Source organism: Synchiropus splendidus, chromosome 6, assembly GCF_027744825.2.
Source record: "Synchiropus splendidus isolate RoL2022-P1 chromosome 6, RoL_Sspl_1.0, whole genome shotgun sequence".
Lineage (NCBI taxonomy): Eukaryota > Metazoa > Chordata > Actinopteri > Syngnathiformes > Callionymidae > Synchiropus > Synchiropus splendidus.
Window position 1 is genome coordinate 4,255,972 of NC_071339.1, and position 16,388 is coordinate 4,272,359.

At 44.9% G+C, this 16,388-nt stretch overlaps 2 protein-coding genes across 2 annotated transcripts; one reads left to right on the top strand and one right to left on the bottom strand.

Annotated features, from left to right (window-relative positions):
• Positions 1-907: 907 nt before the first annotated feature.
• Positions 908-4,549, top strand: si:dkey-13a21.4 (uncharacterized protein LOC494576 homolog). Its single transcript, XM_053867084.1, has 5 exons — positions 908-1,016; positions 1,655-1,781; positions 1,853-2,071; positions 2,925-3,050; positions 3,129-4,549. The coding sequence occupies exons 1-5, from the start codon at positions 964-966 to the stop codon at positions 3,213-3,215; spliced, it is 612 nt and encodes a 203-aa protein (XP_053723059.1). The 5' UTR covers positions 908-963; the 3' UTR covers positions 3,216-4,549.
• Positions 3,072-15,310, bottom strand: hcfc1a (host cell factor C1a). The gene is given in 28 exon segments (XM_053867082.1): positions 3,072-5,449; positions 5,542-5,602; positions 5,983-6,280; positions 6,361-6,546; positions 6,625-6,759; positions 6,839-6,945; positions 7,021-7,293; positions 7,382-7,586; positions 7,690-7,824; positions 7,934-8,079; positions 8,187-9,012; positions 9,280-9,500; positions 9,572-9,719; positions 9,788-9,924; positions 10,062-10,281; positions 10,387-10,491; positions 10,684-10,908; positions 10,985-11,167; positions 11,244-11,418; positions 11,420-11,720; positions 11,796-11,975; positions 12,060-12,166; positions 12,262-12,346; positions 12,433-12,641; positions 12,727-12,887; positions 13,454-13,602; positions 14,236-14,439; positions 15,178-15,310. Coding segments are annotated over 27 exon segments (5,214 nt in total). The 5' UTR covers positions 14,432-14,439; positions 15,178-15,310; the 3' UTR covers positions 3,072-5,409.
• Between the last annotated feature and the right edge of the window lie 1,078 nt (positions 15,311-16,388).

The window sequence follows — 16,388 nt, forward strand, 5'->3', positions numbered from 1 at the left end:
TCATTCCTGTTGTAAACATCATCTTAACATGACTTTAGGTCTAATCCCGCCAGATTCAGGCTTTGAAAATTGAAAATAAACAAATTCCATGAGAATATAATGAAGAAAAATAACAGTTTTTGCATGACTAAAGAAACAACCTTTTCAACCTGCCATTTAGACCATTGATTTAAGTTTAAAATAGATAGTTTCATGAATAAATAACAATATTAACGTTCATTGTGAAATTAATGTAAGCAGCAAATGACATTCTACAAAAGAAATTATATTGCAAACTATTATGATGCAGCTGATGTTTTTCTAATACAGAACAATGTGGTTTCACGTGCTATTTTTCGACAACGATCTGAACTATTTAGGATAACAGCAATGACAACAACGTGATAACAGACGTCATCACTTAACAAAAAAAACAAATAAGAAATATAGCGAGTAATCCCGAGGTTCACAACATTAGTGTTAGTTTAACTGAAACAGCTAAATAAAACAAAAGTCGGAATCAAGTTCATGAAGATTCTTATCGTGACTCACTGTAACCACTCAATGGGGAACTGAAAGTGTGACGTTCATGTGCATCGGGGAAAAAAAGACTGAAATTCTACAATATGCGGGGGAAATAAGATACTGTGAGAGTTGGTTGGTTTTAATATGACGCATTTATTATGAAGGTTTACAGATAATATGTACAACATGTATGAAATATATAATGACACACATGAGAATTGATGGTAGATTAGGGGAAGAAGATACGCTACATGAATATGAAAACATAGCATTTGAAGATTCCATTTTCATTCGAACACTTTCAGAGATCATTTAAATCGCGGATGAGACTGACGAAAACTGACGTTTTTGATAGAAATAAAAATAAAAATGAATGAAGCATAGTCTTCAGTGTCAAAGTTCCCGAGAGACGCGAAAGCACCAGGAGCAGAAATCGAAACAAGTGGCTAAGACTTCATAATGGCGGACGGGAAGAAAATAACCCTCAAAATCATCCTCATTGGAAACTCTGGGTAAAATATGCTCTTTGTACAACACATGTTTTCACTCGCTTGTCTTTAGGTCTCGGCCCAACAAACCGGAAGCATTGATTTTCTGAAAAAAAAAAAAGGGAATGCGAGATTATATTATTATCAGCACCATTTGTCACGGCTTTGCTCAATAGACATATGTCTGTTCATATGGTTACATGCTTACTTTCTGTACTCGATGAGATAGTTCAATATTCGTGAGTTGTGTGTGAAACTTCCGTCCCCTCTTCTATTTTGAAGGCGGAAGTCGTAGTTGCGGTGGCCTGTAATAACTCGTTATGAACGAGTATTGTTGCTAATGTTGGGAAATGGATTGTGAAACTAGCAAACTTACATTTGGAGAGTATTGTAGTAATTTGTTAGCTTGCCAAATCCTTTAACGATATCAATAGTATCACTTGGTTTTCAGGGTTTAACGTGATGTGTGATTGACAGATCAAGCTACCAATGCATTCTAGTGTAAAGGCCCCTCGGTCCCGCCCACCCACCCCCTCTTGCAGTGGTCAGTACCTGTCAAGCTTGAACCACTGGTGTAGATGGAAGGTTAACTTGCGTGGCAGCAGATGAAGCCCAGTGGGAGTGGACTTCTCTGACAGAGTGGTGTGTGTGTGTCCTCTCAGCGTAGGAAAGTCGTCCTTCACCAACAGGTACGTGAACCATTACTTCAGCAACTCATACAGACCCACCGTCGGCACAGACTTCCTGCCCAAATCACTCAGCGTCGATGGTGAAGCAGTGAATCTGCAGGTAAGGCAAGGTTATAGATAGATAGATAGTAAACATCACCCCAGTCTCACATCCCGGTGTGTGTGGCTCAGATCTGGGACACGGCCGGGACCGAGCAGTTCCTGTCTCTGGGTGCTCCGCTTTACCGAGGGGCCCACTGCTGCTTGCTGGTTTTCGACGTCACATCCAGGGACAGTTTCTCGGCGCTGGCCTGGTGGAGGGACGAGTTTCTGACCCAAAGTCAGGTTGAGAATCCCGAAGAGTTTCCCTTCATCGTGGTGGGCAACAAGACTGACCAGAGCGACCGAGAGGTCAGGCCCAGAACACTCCTGACACATGACATCACCGTGGAGTTCAGGCTAAATGTATCGTCTGAAATACTGCGATTCATTTTGAATTGACTCAGTATGTTCTTCCCTGCTGGTATATGTAAAAAAGTTGTTTTATACAAATGTTTCCGCGGCCTAGAGACGGCTCTAGTGACGCGCATCAATGATCCATCTGTCACAGTTTCCTTCCTAGTTCAGTTCATGCACGTGTTCTAATCAGAATCAGCATTGTTGCCAGGGTCAGTGAGGACCACACCAACTAAGAAAGTGCTTTGGTATATACTGAACAAAGCATAATTAACCCAAAATCAATACAAAATAAATGAATAAAAATAAACAATAATAGAAGTAACTAATAAATATCCTTCAAACAAGGGCTGTTCACAGAGTCATTGGTCTGACAGCCGAGGGGACGAAGCTGCACGTCTCTGGGAGACATAGGGGTCATGAAGAGGTGGCAGTCTGCAACCCTTCTCAGAAGAAAGCGCTGTAGTCTGGCCTTGTCCCTGGAGGTGGCGCTGCTGTTCCACACAGTGACAGAGATGATGGCTGTGGAGAACTGCACCAGCATCTTGGACAGCAGTTGTAGTTTTCCTCAGCTTCCTCAAGAAGAACGTTCTCTACTGGTCAAATTCTAGGCCCCCGGGGACCAAATTGCTAACTCCTCATGATGCTGGAAAAAGCTGAATCTGAATTTTAAGTGCATTTAAAAGTTGAACTGAACTTGAATTAGGCTCCACAAGTGAACAGCAAGATGCTGCACTGTTCACACCGGCTAGTAAGTATGAACCACTGCAGGACAGCGAACAGCAAATGGGCTTGTGTTCCCCCACAGGTGGCTGCCAGGTTCGCCCAGCAGTGGAGTGAACAGATCAGAGCGGAATATTTCGAAGCAAGCGCCAAAGAAGACGTGAACGTGGACAGGACATTTCAGAGGGCGTCTGAGAGAGCCTTACGAGAGGTAGCGACCACACCGGATAGCTTTGTTTACCATGTTTATTTTTTTTTTTGATGATAAAAGATACATTACTCCCTACAGTACAAAAAACACACATTGGAAAATACAGAACATTTCCAGATAACCTGCAAACAGCCGAAAGAAGCTGGCAACAACTGTCAGTGCTGAGGTCAGATCCCCCCTCCCCCCGACACTGCTGATGATGACCTATCTAACCAGGGCGCATAAAAGAGAGACCCAGCAAAGGTACTGTGGAAGAAGAGGACACAATTGTATACCACATGGAGAGAGGAACAAACTCTTTTTTTCTGTTTTTTTTTTTTTTTTTTTTTTTCTTGAGAACCTTCAGCTTATGGTCTAACTTAAGGCATCACTACTAAAATACACAGCTTTTGCATGCATGTCTAGTTTTCATCAACAGACACACCGACACGCACAAAATGATGAATGCAATATGAAGAGAAAGCTCATCTCAGAAAAGAAAACGGGAAGAAACGACAGACAGCAGTCAAGGTAGGAGAAAGGGAGGAAAGAAAAAAACAAAACCTTGACTAAATCTTCTGGCCATTACCATGACAACTGATGCTCCCTGTACAAGCTGGTGCTGTCATGACGAGAGAAGTGATTCCGACTCCTACACTGAATCAGCCGGACAAGCGAATTAGAACAATCAGGGAGCTTATATTATATATATATATTTATATATATTTCTTTCATAAGTAAAGACACAAAAGGCAATCGAGAGATGACAGACATGTAAAAACGGTTTGTTACAGGTTATTATATAAAAGGCCAAGATGTTTTTTTTTGTTCGTTTTATTCTTGCTCTATATGAATGAACTAATTTACAAGTGAGTACACTGCGGCTATCGTCTTGCTCTCTCTCTCGCTCTCTCTCTCTCACCAGGACATCCCCATTCAAAGACATTCGGGTTCACACATCAGTTAGCTTGCACACCATCAGCAGTCGGAATACAGAGTCATGGAAGGAAGGGGAGAAAAAAAAAATTAAAAATTTATTAATCGGATTCACATACATCAACGGGATTTGGGGGTTGTCTACTTGATATATGATTTGCCATTCTACAAAAAAAAATATATAATGAAGATGCGACATCACATTCATGAGCATAAAAAGTACGTCGGGGCAGGGGTGTTTGGGGGGGAAGCACGGGTGTCTGCGTGTATGGCAAACAAAGCGACGCGAGCGATGACTAACTGAAGTAAACAAAGCGCTCTGGCTCCCTGGGTCCGCGTCAAAGTTCCCTTCACTCCTATAACGTTCTGCAATTCTACCTGGAACAAGTACAAAAGTATTGCCTCGTCGTCGAACCCTCCTGAACAACAAGAACATACAACCAAGTGAATGAAGAGGTTTTTAAAATGACAGTGGCAAAACTGCAACACAACCACCCAGGTCTTCCCAACTCAACACAAAACTACGGGGATCAACAGTTTTTAAAAAAAGTGATGCTCTTAAAATGCAGACAACATGCACACAGGGAGGGAGGGTGGGAAGGGGGGGGGAGCTTAAAAATACAAAAATAAACTACACAAAAGATCTTCTGCGTCATTGCTTGCTATTTTTGGAAAGATTTTTCTCTTGTGGCGTGTGTGCTGCAAGTCTCAGTCCAGGCAAAGTCTGTGGATTCTCTTCCAATCTCTTCCTTTGTCTTTCTCAGTCCACATCTTGGAAAAAAAAAAAAAAGCGCACAGTGATGATGTAACCACCGGACTGGAGTCCCGCTTGATGTCTGTACAGACTTGGTTCTCAATGAAGAAAATTGGAGCAAAATGAAGAAGGAAAAAATGATGTCCTCTGTCGTCGAGGACAAGTGCTTTATTTGTTTCCATGCCGTTTTTTCATCTCGTCTAGACTAATGCCTCCAAAACTGTACATCATTTCGTGTAGTCTCTCTCTACATCCCCCCCGGGGTTCACAAAACCAAACAGACAAAAAGAGAAACGCTGCACTCAGTCCAGCTCCCAGGTGGTGAAAGATGTAAATGCTTCTCTATATACTGCTCAACTACTGAAACAAGCCAAAAATAGATGTTAAAAGGATGTAGAGGGGGTGTGGCTGAAAAAGATAATGTGCTTCTAAGTTTGCGTTGCTCTAAAAATTGAACGACCAACAAAAACAGTGAGGGGCGGGGCAGGGGGATTATCTACAGAAGAATCTCTCAGCTCGACTCATCTGGGCTTCATACGGTTGTTCTGCCTCCAGTGTCGTCATGTTTTGAGACTTGAGAGTGAGATTAGGATGAGGGTGAAGAGGAAGGTGGCGCGGTGAAGGTCAGTCTTCCTGATAAAAGGACAGTGAGTGGGAGGGGACAAAAGACGGAGGGGTTTCTGGGCAACCTCACTGATCCGTCCGCGCCTTCTTTGGACCAGTAGGCTTACTGCAAAGGCACATATGAAACCAGAATGAGTATGGTTCTGTCGCGCGTGTTTGTGTGCGTGTGTGCCAGTGCACCAGCAGCAGGAAACTTACGTATCAGGAGAAGCGCCTGGTCTTTTGGGGGCTGGTTTTGCTGCTGCATCTTTGCCAGATTCTGCAAATCAACAAAAGTTCACTTAGACAATCTGACAACCTTCATTTCTCTTTCTGCAATGAACAAGCGGCACCAGTGGTCATTTATTGTCATATTTAGGTTGTTTTCACGCCCATGTGTTGACATGTTTCAGGTGCCAGACTGTAAAATATGACCACAACTCACGTGTGTTCTACACAACCAGCTGAACATTTTGTTTATTATAATTGTAAGATTGTGCTGGAATAAACCTGCTCAAGGAGGTTGCAGCATCATTTGTGGACGCTGAATGAAAACTCCCATTTAAACCCCTTTAAAATCAACTTCCAAGTCAACCAAGAAGCCACCACACTAGTCAGAAACGGTGTGTCACTAGGCTACATTGCTGCCTGAGTTCTTACCCTGCAGCCATCGGACTTGCGTTGCAGGACCGTATCCTTTCTCGTTGCGGGCAGCTATGCGGAAGATGATGGCAGGCTTGGTGGTGTAGTCGATGTGGGCGTTGGACAGGCTGGACGACTGCACCAGACAGGAAGGGTTGGGCCCGCAGTACACGCGCATGAATGCCAGCTGGGCCGGCGTGGAAGCCTTGGCTTCAGCGGTCTGGTTGCTCTGGATGGCCAGGTACACCGAATACTCAATGATTTTGCCTGACGTGACAGACGGGGGCTCCCAAGTCAGGTGGGCACCATCTGGGCTCTGGGTAGGAGAGAAAACAGACGTCAGTGTTGTGAACCTTCTTCAGGACATTGCCACACCAAACAGAGCGGAGGGATTACCTTGCTAATTTTGATGGCACATGGAGCTCCAGGGAACCCTGGGAGGCAGGTCTTGAACGCTGATATTTCCGAGAAAGTTCCACGGCCGCAAGCATTTATCCCAGCAACTCGGAACTTGTAAGCAGTTCCGGGTTGAAGCTCCATTTTCTTCATTTGGCTGTAGTCGGGCATGATGCCAGAATCGTCCTGTTGAACAACATGGAGAAGTGAAATGGAACAGATGGAACACCTTGGTGCTAGAGGGAATGTGTGTGGGACACCTACGTCTCCTTGCGAATCATCTGCTGGCACATAGAAGTGTGTGACGACCATATTTGTCACTTTTACTATTCCCACATCAAACCACTGGTTCTCCTTCTTCACCACGGGCTTCACTGGTGTTGGCTGGGGGGCCTGTTTCTGCAGAGGGTAACACACAGGAGGGCGATGTATCAAGCTCGCTGAAGTGACCAGGGAAGGCTGCTGCTCAGTGACTCACCTCTCCTTCTATGCCATTTGCAACATCAGCAAGAGCAGCTGCTGCTTGCAGCTTGGCTGGACTTGCCACAGATATCGATGGTGCAAATGTGCTGGAGGGAGTGAGAGCTGTAAAAGTGCGAGATCTTGCCTTAGTACTGGGATAAAACATGACAAATAAATGACTGCAGGTCAAAGTCATACTCTCTGTGGTGGTCCGAGGAAGCAGAGAAACCACGGCACCGGAGACTGCCGCCATCTCGTTGTGTCCGTTGCTCTCCACCGATGGGTCATTCAGACTGTCTGCAGGAGCAAGGCCTTCAGTTGGCAAACTTGAATCTACCGCCCCCTGCTGGGCAGCAGCCTGGGCCTCCTGGAGCTGCTGCTGCTGCTGAACCAGGGCAGCAAGCTCCTGCTGGGTCAGCATGATGGGTATGTTGGTAGTTTGCTGACTTTCTCCAGCAGCATCTCCTTCATCTGTGACCACAACCACATCAACTGCATTAGCATCACATTTCTACTTGTGCTTAGATTAGTAACTTCCCCCACAATAAAAACAACTCACTCATCACTGCCTGCTGAGCAGCCTGGAGAACAGCCTGGATTGCCAGGGCCTGAGCCTCCTCAGTTGCTGCAGCCTGAGCTGCCGCTTCTGCCGCTGCAGTCACAGCCAGCTCCTCATCTGACAGGCCAGTCACCATCAGGGTGGCTCCCTGACCCTCAGACATGAGTTCTGAAGGAAGGTTCAATGCTGCTCCAGCAGCTTCACCCTGATGAACACAGCACAGCAGTTTATCAGATGAGGAACAGACACCTTCATTTTCCACACCCAATGTTCAATAAACAGCCTCACATCTCCACTAGCACATTTACCTCCGCTTGTGTCTCCATGGCAGTGGCTGGCTCCTCTGCGGCTGCAGCTTCAGCCGACGCCATGTCTTCTGTCTGCATGGGCTCTTCTGTGGAACTGGCTGCAGTGCTCACCCCTTCCGTAATCGAGGAGATCGACTGTCAAGAAAAAGAGGAGACCATGACCAACGTGGATACAAAATTATTTTTGCACTGAAAATGTGTTATGGTTTGCAACATCCTGTTAGTGAGTTAGCGTGAGACGAACCGGAACAGAGGGTCCAGGTGCTGGTGTGGACTGAGTAACAGTGGTGATTGCTCTGCCTTGGGTGCTGGTAACAGTACTCGCAGCAACAGTGGAGGAGGCCACTTCAGTGCTGCTGGTCCCTTCAGCTTCTTCTTCTGTCTGCTGAGCTGCTTATACATAAGAAAACATTTTCAAACCAGAAATTGCACAACGATGCTCCAATGAAGAGACCAATGACACCACAGACAGAGATCGAAGTCACAGTTATGGTTACCTGTGCCATCGCCTGTTTCCATACTGCAAGTTGCAGTGGTGGCTGTGTTGGTGGTCCCAGTCTCATGTGTTTCACAAGGAGGGTTGGAACAGACTCTCTGAACTGTGCCTGAAACTGTGCTGGGCTGATCTCCTCCCATGCTTGATGTGGCTGTGGAGGAGGTGTTGGTTGTCCCAGTCTCATGGGTTTCACATGGTGGATTGGAACAAACCCTCTGCACAGATCCCACCTGCCCCGGGTTCATACTTGAGGACGACTGGGTAGCTGTGTTGGTGGTGCCGGTCACATGAGTTTCGCAGGGTGGGTTGGAGCACACCTGGCTTGCTCCTCCCATGTTAGCAGACGCTGTAGTCGCTGTGTTAGTTGTCCCTGTTTCGTGGGTCTCACAGGGAGGGTTGGAGCACACACGCAGCGCAGTCATGTTAGAGGATGCTGTCGTTGCTGTGTTTGTTGTTCCGGTTTCATGTGTCTCGCAGGGTGGGTTGGAGCACACCTGGCCCACGCCAATGGCAGCGGAGGACGTGGTGGCTGTGTTGGTCGTTCCTGTCTCATGAGTTTCACAAGGCGGATTTGAGCACACCTGGCCTGATCCAATGGTAGCAGAAGAGGTTGTGGCAGTGTTGGTTGTTCCCGTTTCATGAGTTTCACAAGGCGGGTTGGAGCAGACCAAGGTGACTGTTCCAGAGCTCTCTCCTGCTGCTCCTGTCTCAGAGGAGCTGGGCTGCTCTGACGTTGGAGAAGCCAGTATCGACACAGGCAGGTCTTGCACAGGTTGGGCTTCCACACCGCTTGGGGTTGTTATGAGAGTCACCTGGGTTGGCTGGTTCTACAGAAAACAAACAAAAACAAATGAGACACTCTTTGATTATACCATATACTTAATCAGGAAAACAGCAGTGGTATTTTATACATTTATTTTAAGAGACTACTAGAATAGATTCTTCCATTCAAAAACCACAGCTTTACTTTAACAGAACATCTCTACCAGCGTCCACCAATGCTCTATATATTTATGTTACTTGTAAATATTTTGATTGAGGTTTGATAATCATCCCTTGGCAACAAAAAAAAAAAAACAGTTGGCAACACTCACCTGCACAGTGATTGTGGAGGAGGGAAGTGTGGAGGCAGCGGTTAGGCTGGTCTGCGCAGTGGACACTGTAATTGCAGAAGGACTGATGACTTGGCTGGACAAAGTAGCAATAGTTCCCAAAGTGGTAATGGGAGTGACCAGCGAAGCAGTGGAACTGTCTACATTCCCCCCAGATGGGGTAGTAGAGACTGTGCCTGTGACTGTCCCCAGGGTGGTGACACCTTCAGAAAAGTGGGGTTTAGTTAAACAATCAAATGAAAACATTTCCACTGCCATTAAAAGATGTTCCTACCAGTTGTTCCTTTGACAACAAGAGTGGTGACAGTCGGCTTCACTGATGATACCGTCACTGGTGTAACAAGTCGAACTCCGCCCACTGAGCTCATGGGCAATGTACGCAAAATTGTTCCAGGCTGACCAGGGGCCCCCTTCAACACAACCTTAAAAAAAAAAAAATTTAGCCATAAAGATGACACAATCTATGTATAATAACAGTCAGGGCGTCTACCTGTGTCAATCCCTGCTGTCCAGCGGCACCACCCAATTTAGGTACTGTGGTGAGGATCTTGCCAGGAGTCCCTGCAGTCATCACTTTCGTTGTCAAGATAGTGATTGGTGTTTTGAGGCCAGCACTACTTGTGACACCTGCATTAGCCACAGCACAACAGCCAGTGTTAAGACATTGGACATGACATTTTTTAATAATTCTGGAACTCTGGTTTCTGTGCGGACAATTTGCAAATTTTAGATATATATAAAAATGATCACAGATGATAACGGACCTGTGGCTCCAGGCTGAGTCATAATGGCCGACATCGGGATGGTCTTGATGATTGTGGTTCCTTGTTTGGTGGTGGTGGTGGGAGAGACACCGCTGATGTTGAGGATTGTGGGTTTGTTTCCTGTGCCTCCTGCTTGGGAAGTGGTGATTATTGTTGTTGGTTTGCCATCGGCAGAAGTCACCAGCTTCAAAATGGTACCAGCAGGGAGTGGGCCTTTGGTCTATAGAGATACACAAACTATGTTAAACATACGCCAAAACAGGGAATTTGCTTCACAAAGCTGTGAGTCATTCCTTTGTGACTTGCAGCTATACAGATGGCTGACCTGTATGATCTGTGTGAGTGGGTTAGTGGAGGCCTGGCCAGTGACAGCTGATGTCTGCACAGGCTTAGTTTGAACCACAGACATCACTTTGCCAAGGTTGGAGATCTGTAGACACAAACATAAATTTGAGGAAACAATAAGAATGTACCTGACATGTGTTTACATGCCACTACAATTCTCGGATTGTACTTGTTATAGATCTATTGCAGGACATAAGGTTCTTCAACACAAGAAAAGCTTTCTTAACCCCTCACAGAACAGCAATACAAATGCACACCAATACACAATTCGGCTTACCAGAGTACCACTGCCACCCATGGTAAGGGGACTCTTCACCAAGGTGATGGTTTTAGTGACTCCACCCACAACAGTGGTCACCACCTGTGCCTGCTGGGCCACAGTGACGGCTCCAGACTTGTGCACAGTGATGATGGGTCTTGTGGTCGTGGCGGGAGAGGATGCAGTCGCGGTGCCCACTTGGGCAGCAGCTGTCTTTAGCATCCTTGTGGCAGCATTGCTGACCTTAGTAACAAAATAGCAAATAAAGAATTAGTACAATTGAACCCAAATACATTTATCAGCTTATAGGGGAACATACCATCACTGGAGAAGCAACTTTCACTGTGGTCGTGCCTGGTGTCACAGCTACTGTTTTGAGAATGGCCGCACCGGCAGGGACATTGAGGACTGCACCCGCGGAGGCAGGAGGGATCTTTTGTGTTGCAGCAGCCGCTGCAGCTAAAGCTGCCATGCCACTCATTTGAGGACTGCTTCCAATGGGCTAAAACAAAGAAGGACATTCAATCCACTTGATCACAGCATTCTCTATAGCACTAACGCTGCTAATCGGCCCTCACCGATCCTTGAGCAGTCTGGGCTGGCACCACCATTCGGACACCAGGAGCAAGGGACGTCACTGTGACAGGGGATTTTCCAGGCTGACTTGGACGAACTGTCACAACAGATGGGCCAGTGGCCGATTGCTGTGCTGCAACCTTCAACACAGCTGAAACAAAACAAATTATTTTGCTACATGCTCACCGTTTTGCAGTTATTAAGGACTGAAGTCTGTAAAAGAGTTGTGAAAGTACCAGCTTGAGTAAGGCTCTGAGCCGAGGGAGCTGCAGCTGCAGGGGCAGGGCTCTTGGGGGAATTGACAGGCTGAGAGGGAGATGCACTCATGGCTGTAGAGGCAGCAGTTGGAGTGGCAGGAATGTCATATTTCTGCAGCTGCAGTAAGTACGTGTCTGCAGTGGAAACAGCTCCCCAGCTCACTTCCAGGGAGTTTGTGTTGGCACGGACTAGCTGCACCCTTGCAGGGGCGTGTGGCCGTTCTGGGAAATGAAGACGGCATTTAGTGCCCAAACTTTTGACAATTGACAAAAACAAACCAAAAAGAAGACACCTACCAGTTTCCAGATACCAGAGGTCTTTACAGCAAACTTGGTTGTTCCAAGCTTTGCGATAACCATCACGACCACTCCAAACATAGAGTCTGGAATTAATAGACACAGCACAGTGGCCTGCACGGGCCCTGGGGATGTTGTCCTCCAGAGTGTCCATCAGAACTGTCTCCCAACACATGGAGTCTAAAGAGAAAAAAAAAGATCCTCAAATAAAGGCAGCTCAACAAACACAGCTTTGCTTTGACTGCAGTCTGAAACTGTACAAACCAAGATTTAAGCAGGCCAAAGTGTTTGTGCACTTCCATTCCTTTTCATGTGTGGCAACTTTGACATCATCCATTACCAAAGGAACCCACCCTCCAAAAACATACATCCTGCAGTGAGGAAAAAGTATCATAGTGAGATACAGCCTGACAACATGATTTACTTAAACAGAAACAAGACAAATTTTTAGAAAGTGCTCGCTCACTTGTTGGTTATGGTGGTGGCAGAGTGAAGACTTCGAGGGAGGGGCGCTGTGCCATTTACAGAAGGTTTGTTCCAAGTGAGGGAATCTGTTGACAGTATTTGGACAATTACACAATTTGTCTATTTGGCGCAATCTTAAAAATTTATTTTTTGACATCAAAGTGGAACCCACCAATATCAAGAGTCCAAAGATCTCCCAAACGACAGCCACTCATTCCACCATAGATAATAAGACGGGACTTCCTGCTTGTCTTTTCTGTGTAAACCACAGCCGTGTGGCTCTCACGAGGGGGAGGCAGAGCACCGTATGTGATTGGAATGTCCCAGCCAACCACGCTGGAGCCAGCACGGAGCTCTAACGTGTAAAGATCATTCAGGTATCTGTGGGCAAGAAAAGAGCAGCTAAACTCAAAACATCATGCTGACTACATAAAAAGTCTTTGGTCGTGAGTGCCAGCATTGTTACCTGGGGATGTTGTTCTTGGGGTCTTCACTGTCATTAGCAAGGCCACCAAACAGATAGCATTTATTTCCCACGAGGGAAAAACTATGGCCCAGACGAGGACAGGGAGGAGGCCCATTTTTGGGGTTTTTCGCTTTTAGCTTTTTCCATTCCCACCTGCTTGCCTGTGACAAACATTCGTAAACAAAATTAAAATGTCATCCATATCACACATTGAGGCCTTTAATGCAAATTAATTGTGTCTTGATTTATTTAATGTAGAAAACCTTTTATAATAAATCATAATGGTAACAAACCCTGACGTGTTCAAACCGAGACAAACAGTGGCCAAAGTAAATCCTGAATGTCAAGCAAGTTGATCAACAAAGCACATAATTTAGTTCTCTCCTTGGGATTCAACGTGGCACTTGTCAATAGATTTCACAATATGTTTTTTTTTTTCTAAATTTATGTCTCTGAACTGCATTAGTCAAAGACCCTGTAGCACAACACAATTCACAAGCAATATTCAACTTATTTTTATACCACAAAAGGGTCATATGATTCAACTATGACATCAAACAAATGTACCCAAATATTTACAGTTAAAACGACATTTTAAGATTCATCAAAAACACACAAGCAAAAATTTGATTGAATTCCAAACACGCAATGAAAACTGATTTAAAAAAAACTTTTAAATTAACCACACAAATAACAATATTTACCCAGCCAATAAATAAAAGCTTACCTGTAGTTCATAGAGATCATTGCTGTATTTTCCATACTCCACCATGCCACCAAACACGAGCAACCGTGTGCCATCACATACAAAACCATATGCAGCACAACCAGGAGGGATGTCACCTCGGACGGCTGGGATAAACCACTGGTTTGTAGCTAAGATCAAAGGCAGGAAAAAAAAACAACAACAGTCAATAGTGCTTCAATCGTTACTGCAAAAATAAACGGAACAGTAAATAAAGAACCCTGGGAAAATAAATAGATGGGTTGATAATTCACTTTGTTGACAACATTAATTTTGCGTTGAATACTACAGGTTGGAAAATAATGTAAATAGAGTAGTAACATACCACCAGTGGTATGAAGAAGTTTATCATGAAGAAAAAAAAAAGTCAAAACTGAACGTTATGGTTCGTTCAGAAATGTATATTTATATCTGGAACTTAACAATAATTCAAGAGAAGACTTTCTTTTGAGAAACCAAATCTACTATTTGAAAGGAAAGAGAAAGGATTATTATTCCGGCCGAGGTGAAGTGACATGTTTCCGTGCAGCCCACACGCATCAACCATTTTTTTTAAGCCCGCCTTTTTTAAAATACAATAACAGAAGTTGCCCAGTAGAGGGAGACACATTAAGACGCGCTTAGCCCAAAGGCCTGTCTGGTTCACAGTTTTGCACATGAATATTAAGTACTTAGATTTTTTTAAACTACACTTTAACTCCTCTTATTTACTAAACAAACTGCATTACGTTTTTAGCACACAAATAAACGTCTGAAAGCCTTACCGGTGTTGTAGACGTGTAATTCATCCACAATCCCTTCGTTCCCCCCACCAAACACCACCATTAGCTCCTTAATAGCCACGGCTCTGTGTCCGTGTCTGGGCCGGGGGACGGGGCCGGACCATCCGAGGACCCGTTTCCACCGCGGCTGCAGAACCGACGGCGTGGCCCCAGACACCGCGGAACCAGGGGCAGACATGACTGAATCTGTCAGAGGACATGATAATGTAGCAACATTAGCACTTCAATGGAAGTCTGGACCTAGCAAGGAGCACTGGCATTCAAACAATGCAGTTTTAAAAAATTCCCAATGTACAAAAAATAATAAACAGTATTAAATGCAATGAGCAGCTATGCAGATGGACGAAAGGAATAGATATAGAGAAATGAATGCTAGTTGAAGCCCACTATCAACCTAGCCATCTTCCAGCCAAACAAACCCCCGCTAAAGCTACATCCACTCTGAAAAATGGCGGAAGAGAGAAGTTAACGGCGGTTAATTGAATATAGAATGAATGCTCACGCGGGCACAATGTTTCGATTCAAATAGCACGACAAATGTAGGCAAACGAAACAATAGGTGGAGATAATAACAACCGTGAATCCGTTTTGTGCCGCTACCAGATCGAGTCGGCTATTTCGTGCAGCTCGCCATATTGGAGCTAGTAAGTTTAGCGGCACATCTAAATCCTCCAATCACTCAAACAGGAGTCAAATGGGCACAAAAGCCACCATCACATGATAACACATCTCGAACTACGTACAGAAAAATATGAAACGTGTAACGCTGCTTCCGATTATCGACACACATCAAACCGTTAGCCTTTAGCTGCTGTTTGACCGAGCTAACATCGTTAGCCGTCCGGCTATCATCTGTCAAACCGCCGCTTAACTTTACAATTAAATGCACGTGAAGGAGTCAATGATCTGCTATGCATTACTTACACGGCACAAACCAAACTGCAAAAACACAGAGAAAAGAAGCTATAAGAGCTCGAAGAGCATAAACAGAGTGTTATTGTGTTTCATGCCGCCAGTGGAAGCAGCCATCTTTTTCACTATCGGCCTTCTTCTTCTACAAGCTCCCACAAGAAAAATGGCCGCAACAAAACCCCACAAGCTACACATTTCCGACATTTGCTCACCTATTTCGATGCAGGGATCACAAACGCACAAGCGGGCGGTATTATCTCGCAGCAATAATCCAAATTCATTCAATTAGTGAAGAAGTATTTCCTCTCATGCCTGCCTGGAAGCTGCCATCTTCTTGACAACCAGAGGCGGAGGAAAATGGAAGAGAGTCGGCGTCACCCAAACCAAACATGGCGACCGGGACCGCCGGCTGCCCACTTTACGTCAAATGTATTGTTGATTTAAATTTAATTCTCTTTTATGAAAAGGCACATGCCGGTATATAAGTAGGAGATGCTTTACAACACAGTTCGAATCGGTGCAAAGTAAATGTAAGATGAGTTTTTGCAAATTAGAACAAGTTGGGTTACAGCGCTATTGGCTTATTGTCCCTTAGTAAAGATGGCGACGCCGCTAAATGGAGTCCCTTATTTTATTATTTCAGAGGACAGTTCCTTTTGAATCGACTCGAAACACAATTAAATATGAACAGTAATGTGCAGTAAAAGTGCACATGTGTTTGTTAGAGCGTTAATTTCTTACAAATATTGCACATGCCACGCCCACATACATCGACGGTGCACCCTCCGCTGTCACAGTTAAAGCACAACCGTCAACAAAAGTATCATTCCGCCGCCCAGACGCCGTTAGAGCAGCAGGCCACAACGTTTTGTATAGAAGAAATAGAACCTGTACATAACGGTTTTGGCGCCACTGCAACAATCACCGTTGAAGTGTTTATTTAAATGCCGTTGATTTACTCAAGCGTTTCCTGTGACACAAGTTCACTTTTTACAGTTGCCCTTTTCATTTTTGTCATCTTTGAAACAATACAAATATGTCAGAATATTCTTTATTGGGAAGTGTTTGCATGCAATGGATTTGAGTTTTTTTCATTCACCCTTTTCACAGTACAAGTAACAACATGGCGAGAGTAATGTATTCTGAGTCCACAATACTGATTTCTAGGGGGGAAATCTAGTCCAGTTAGGTGAATCAGCGGTAACCACTAAATGCTGTAATCC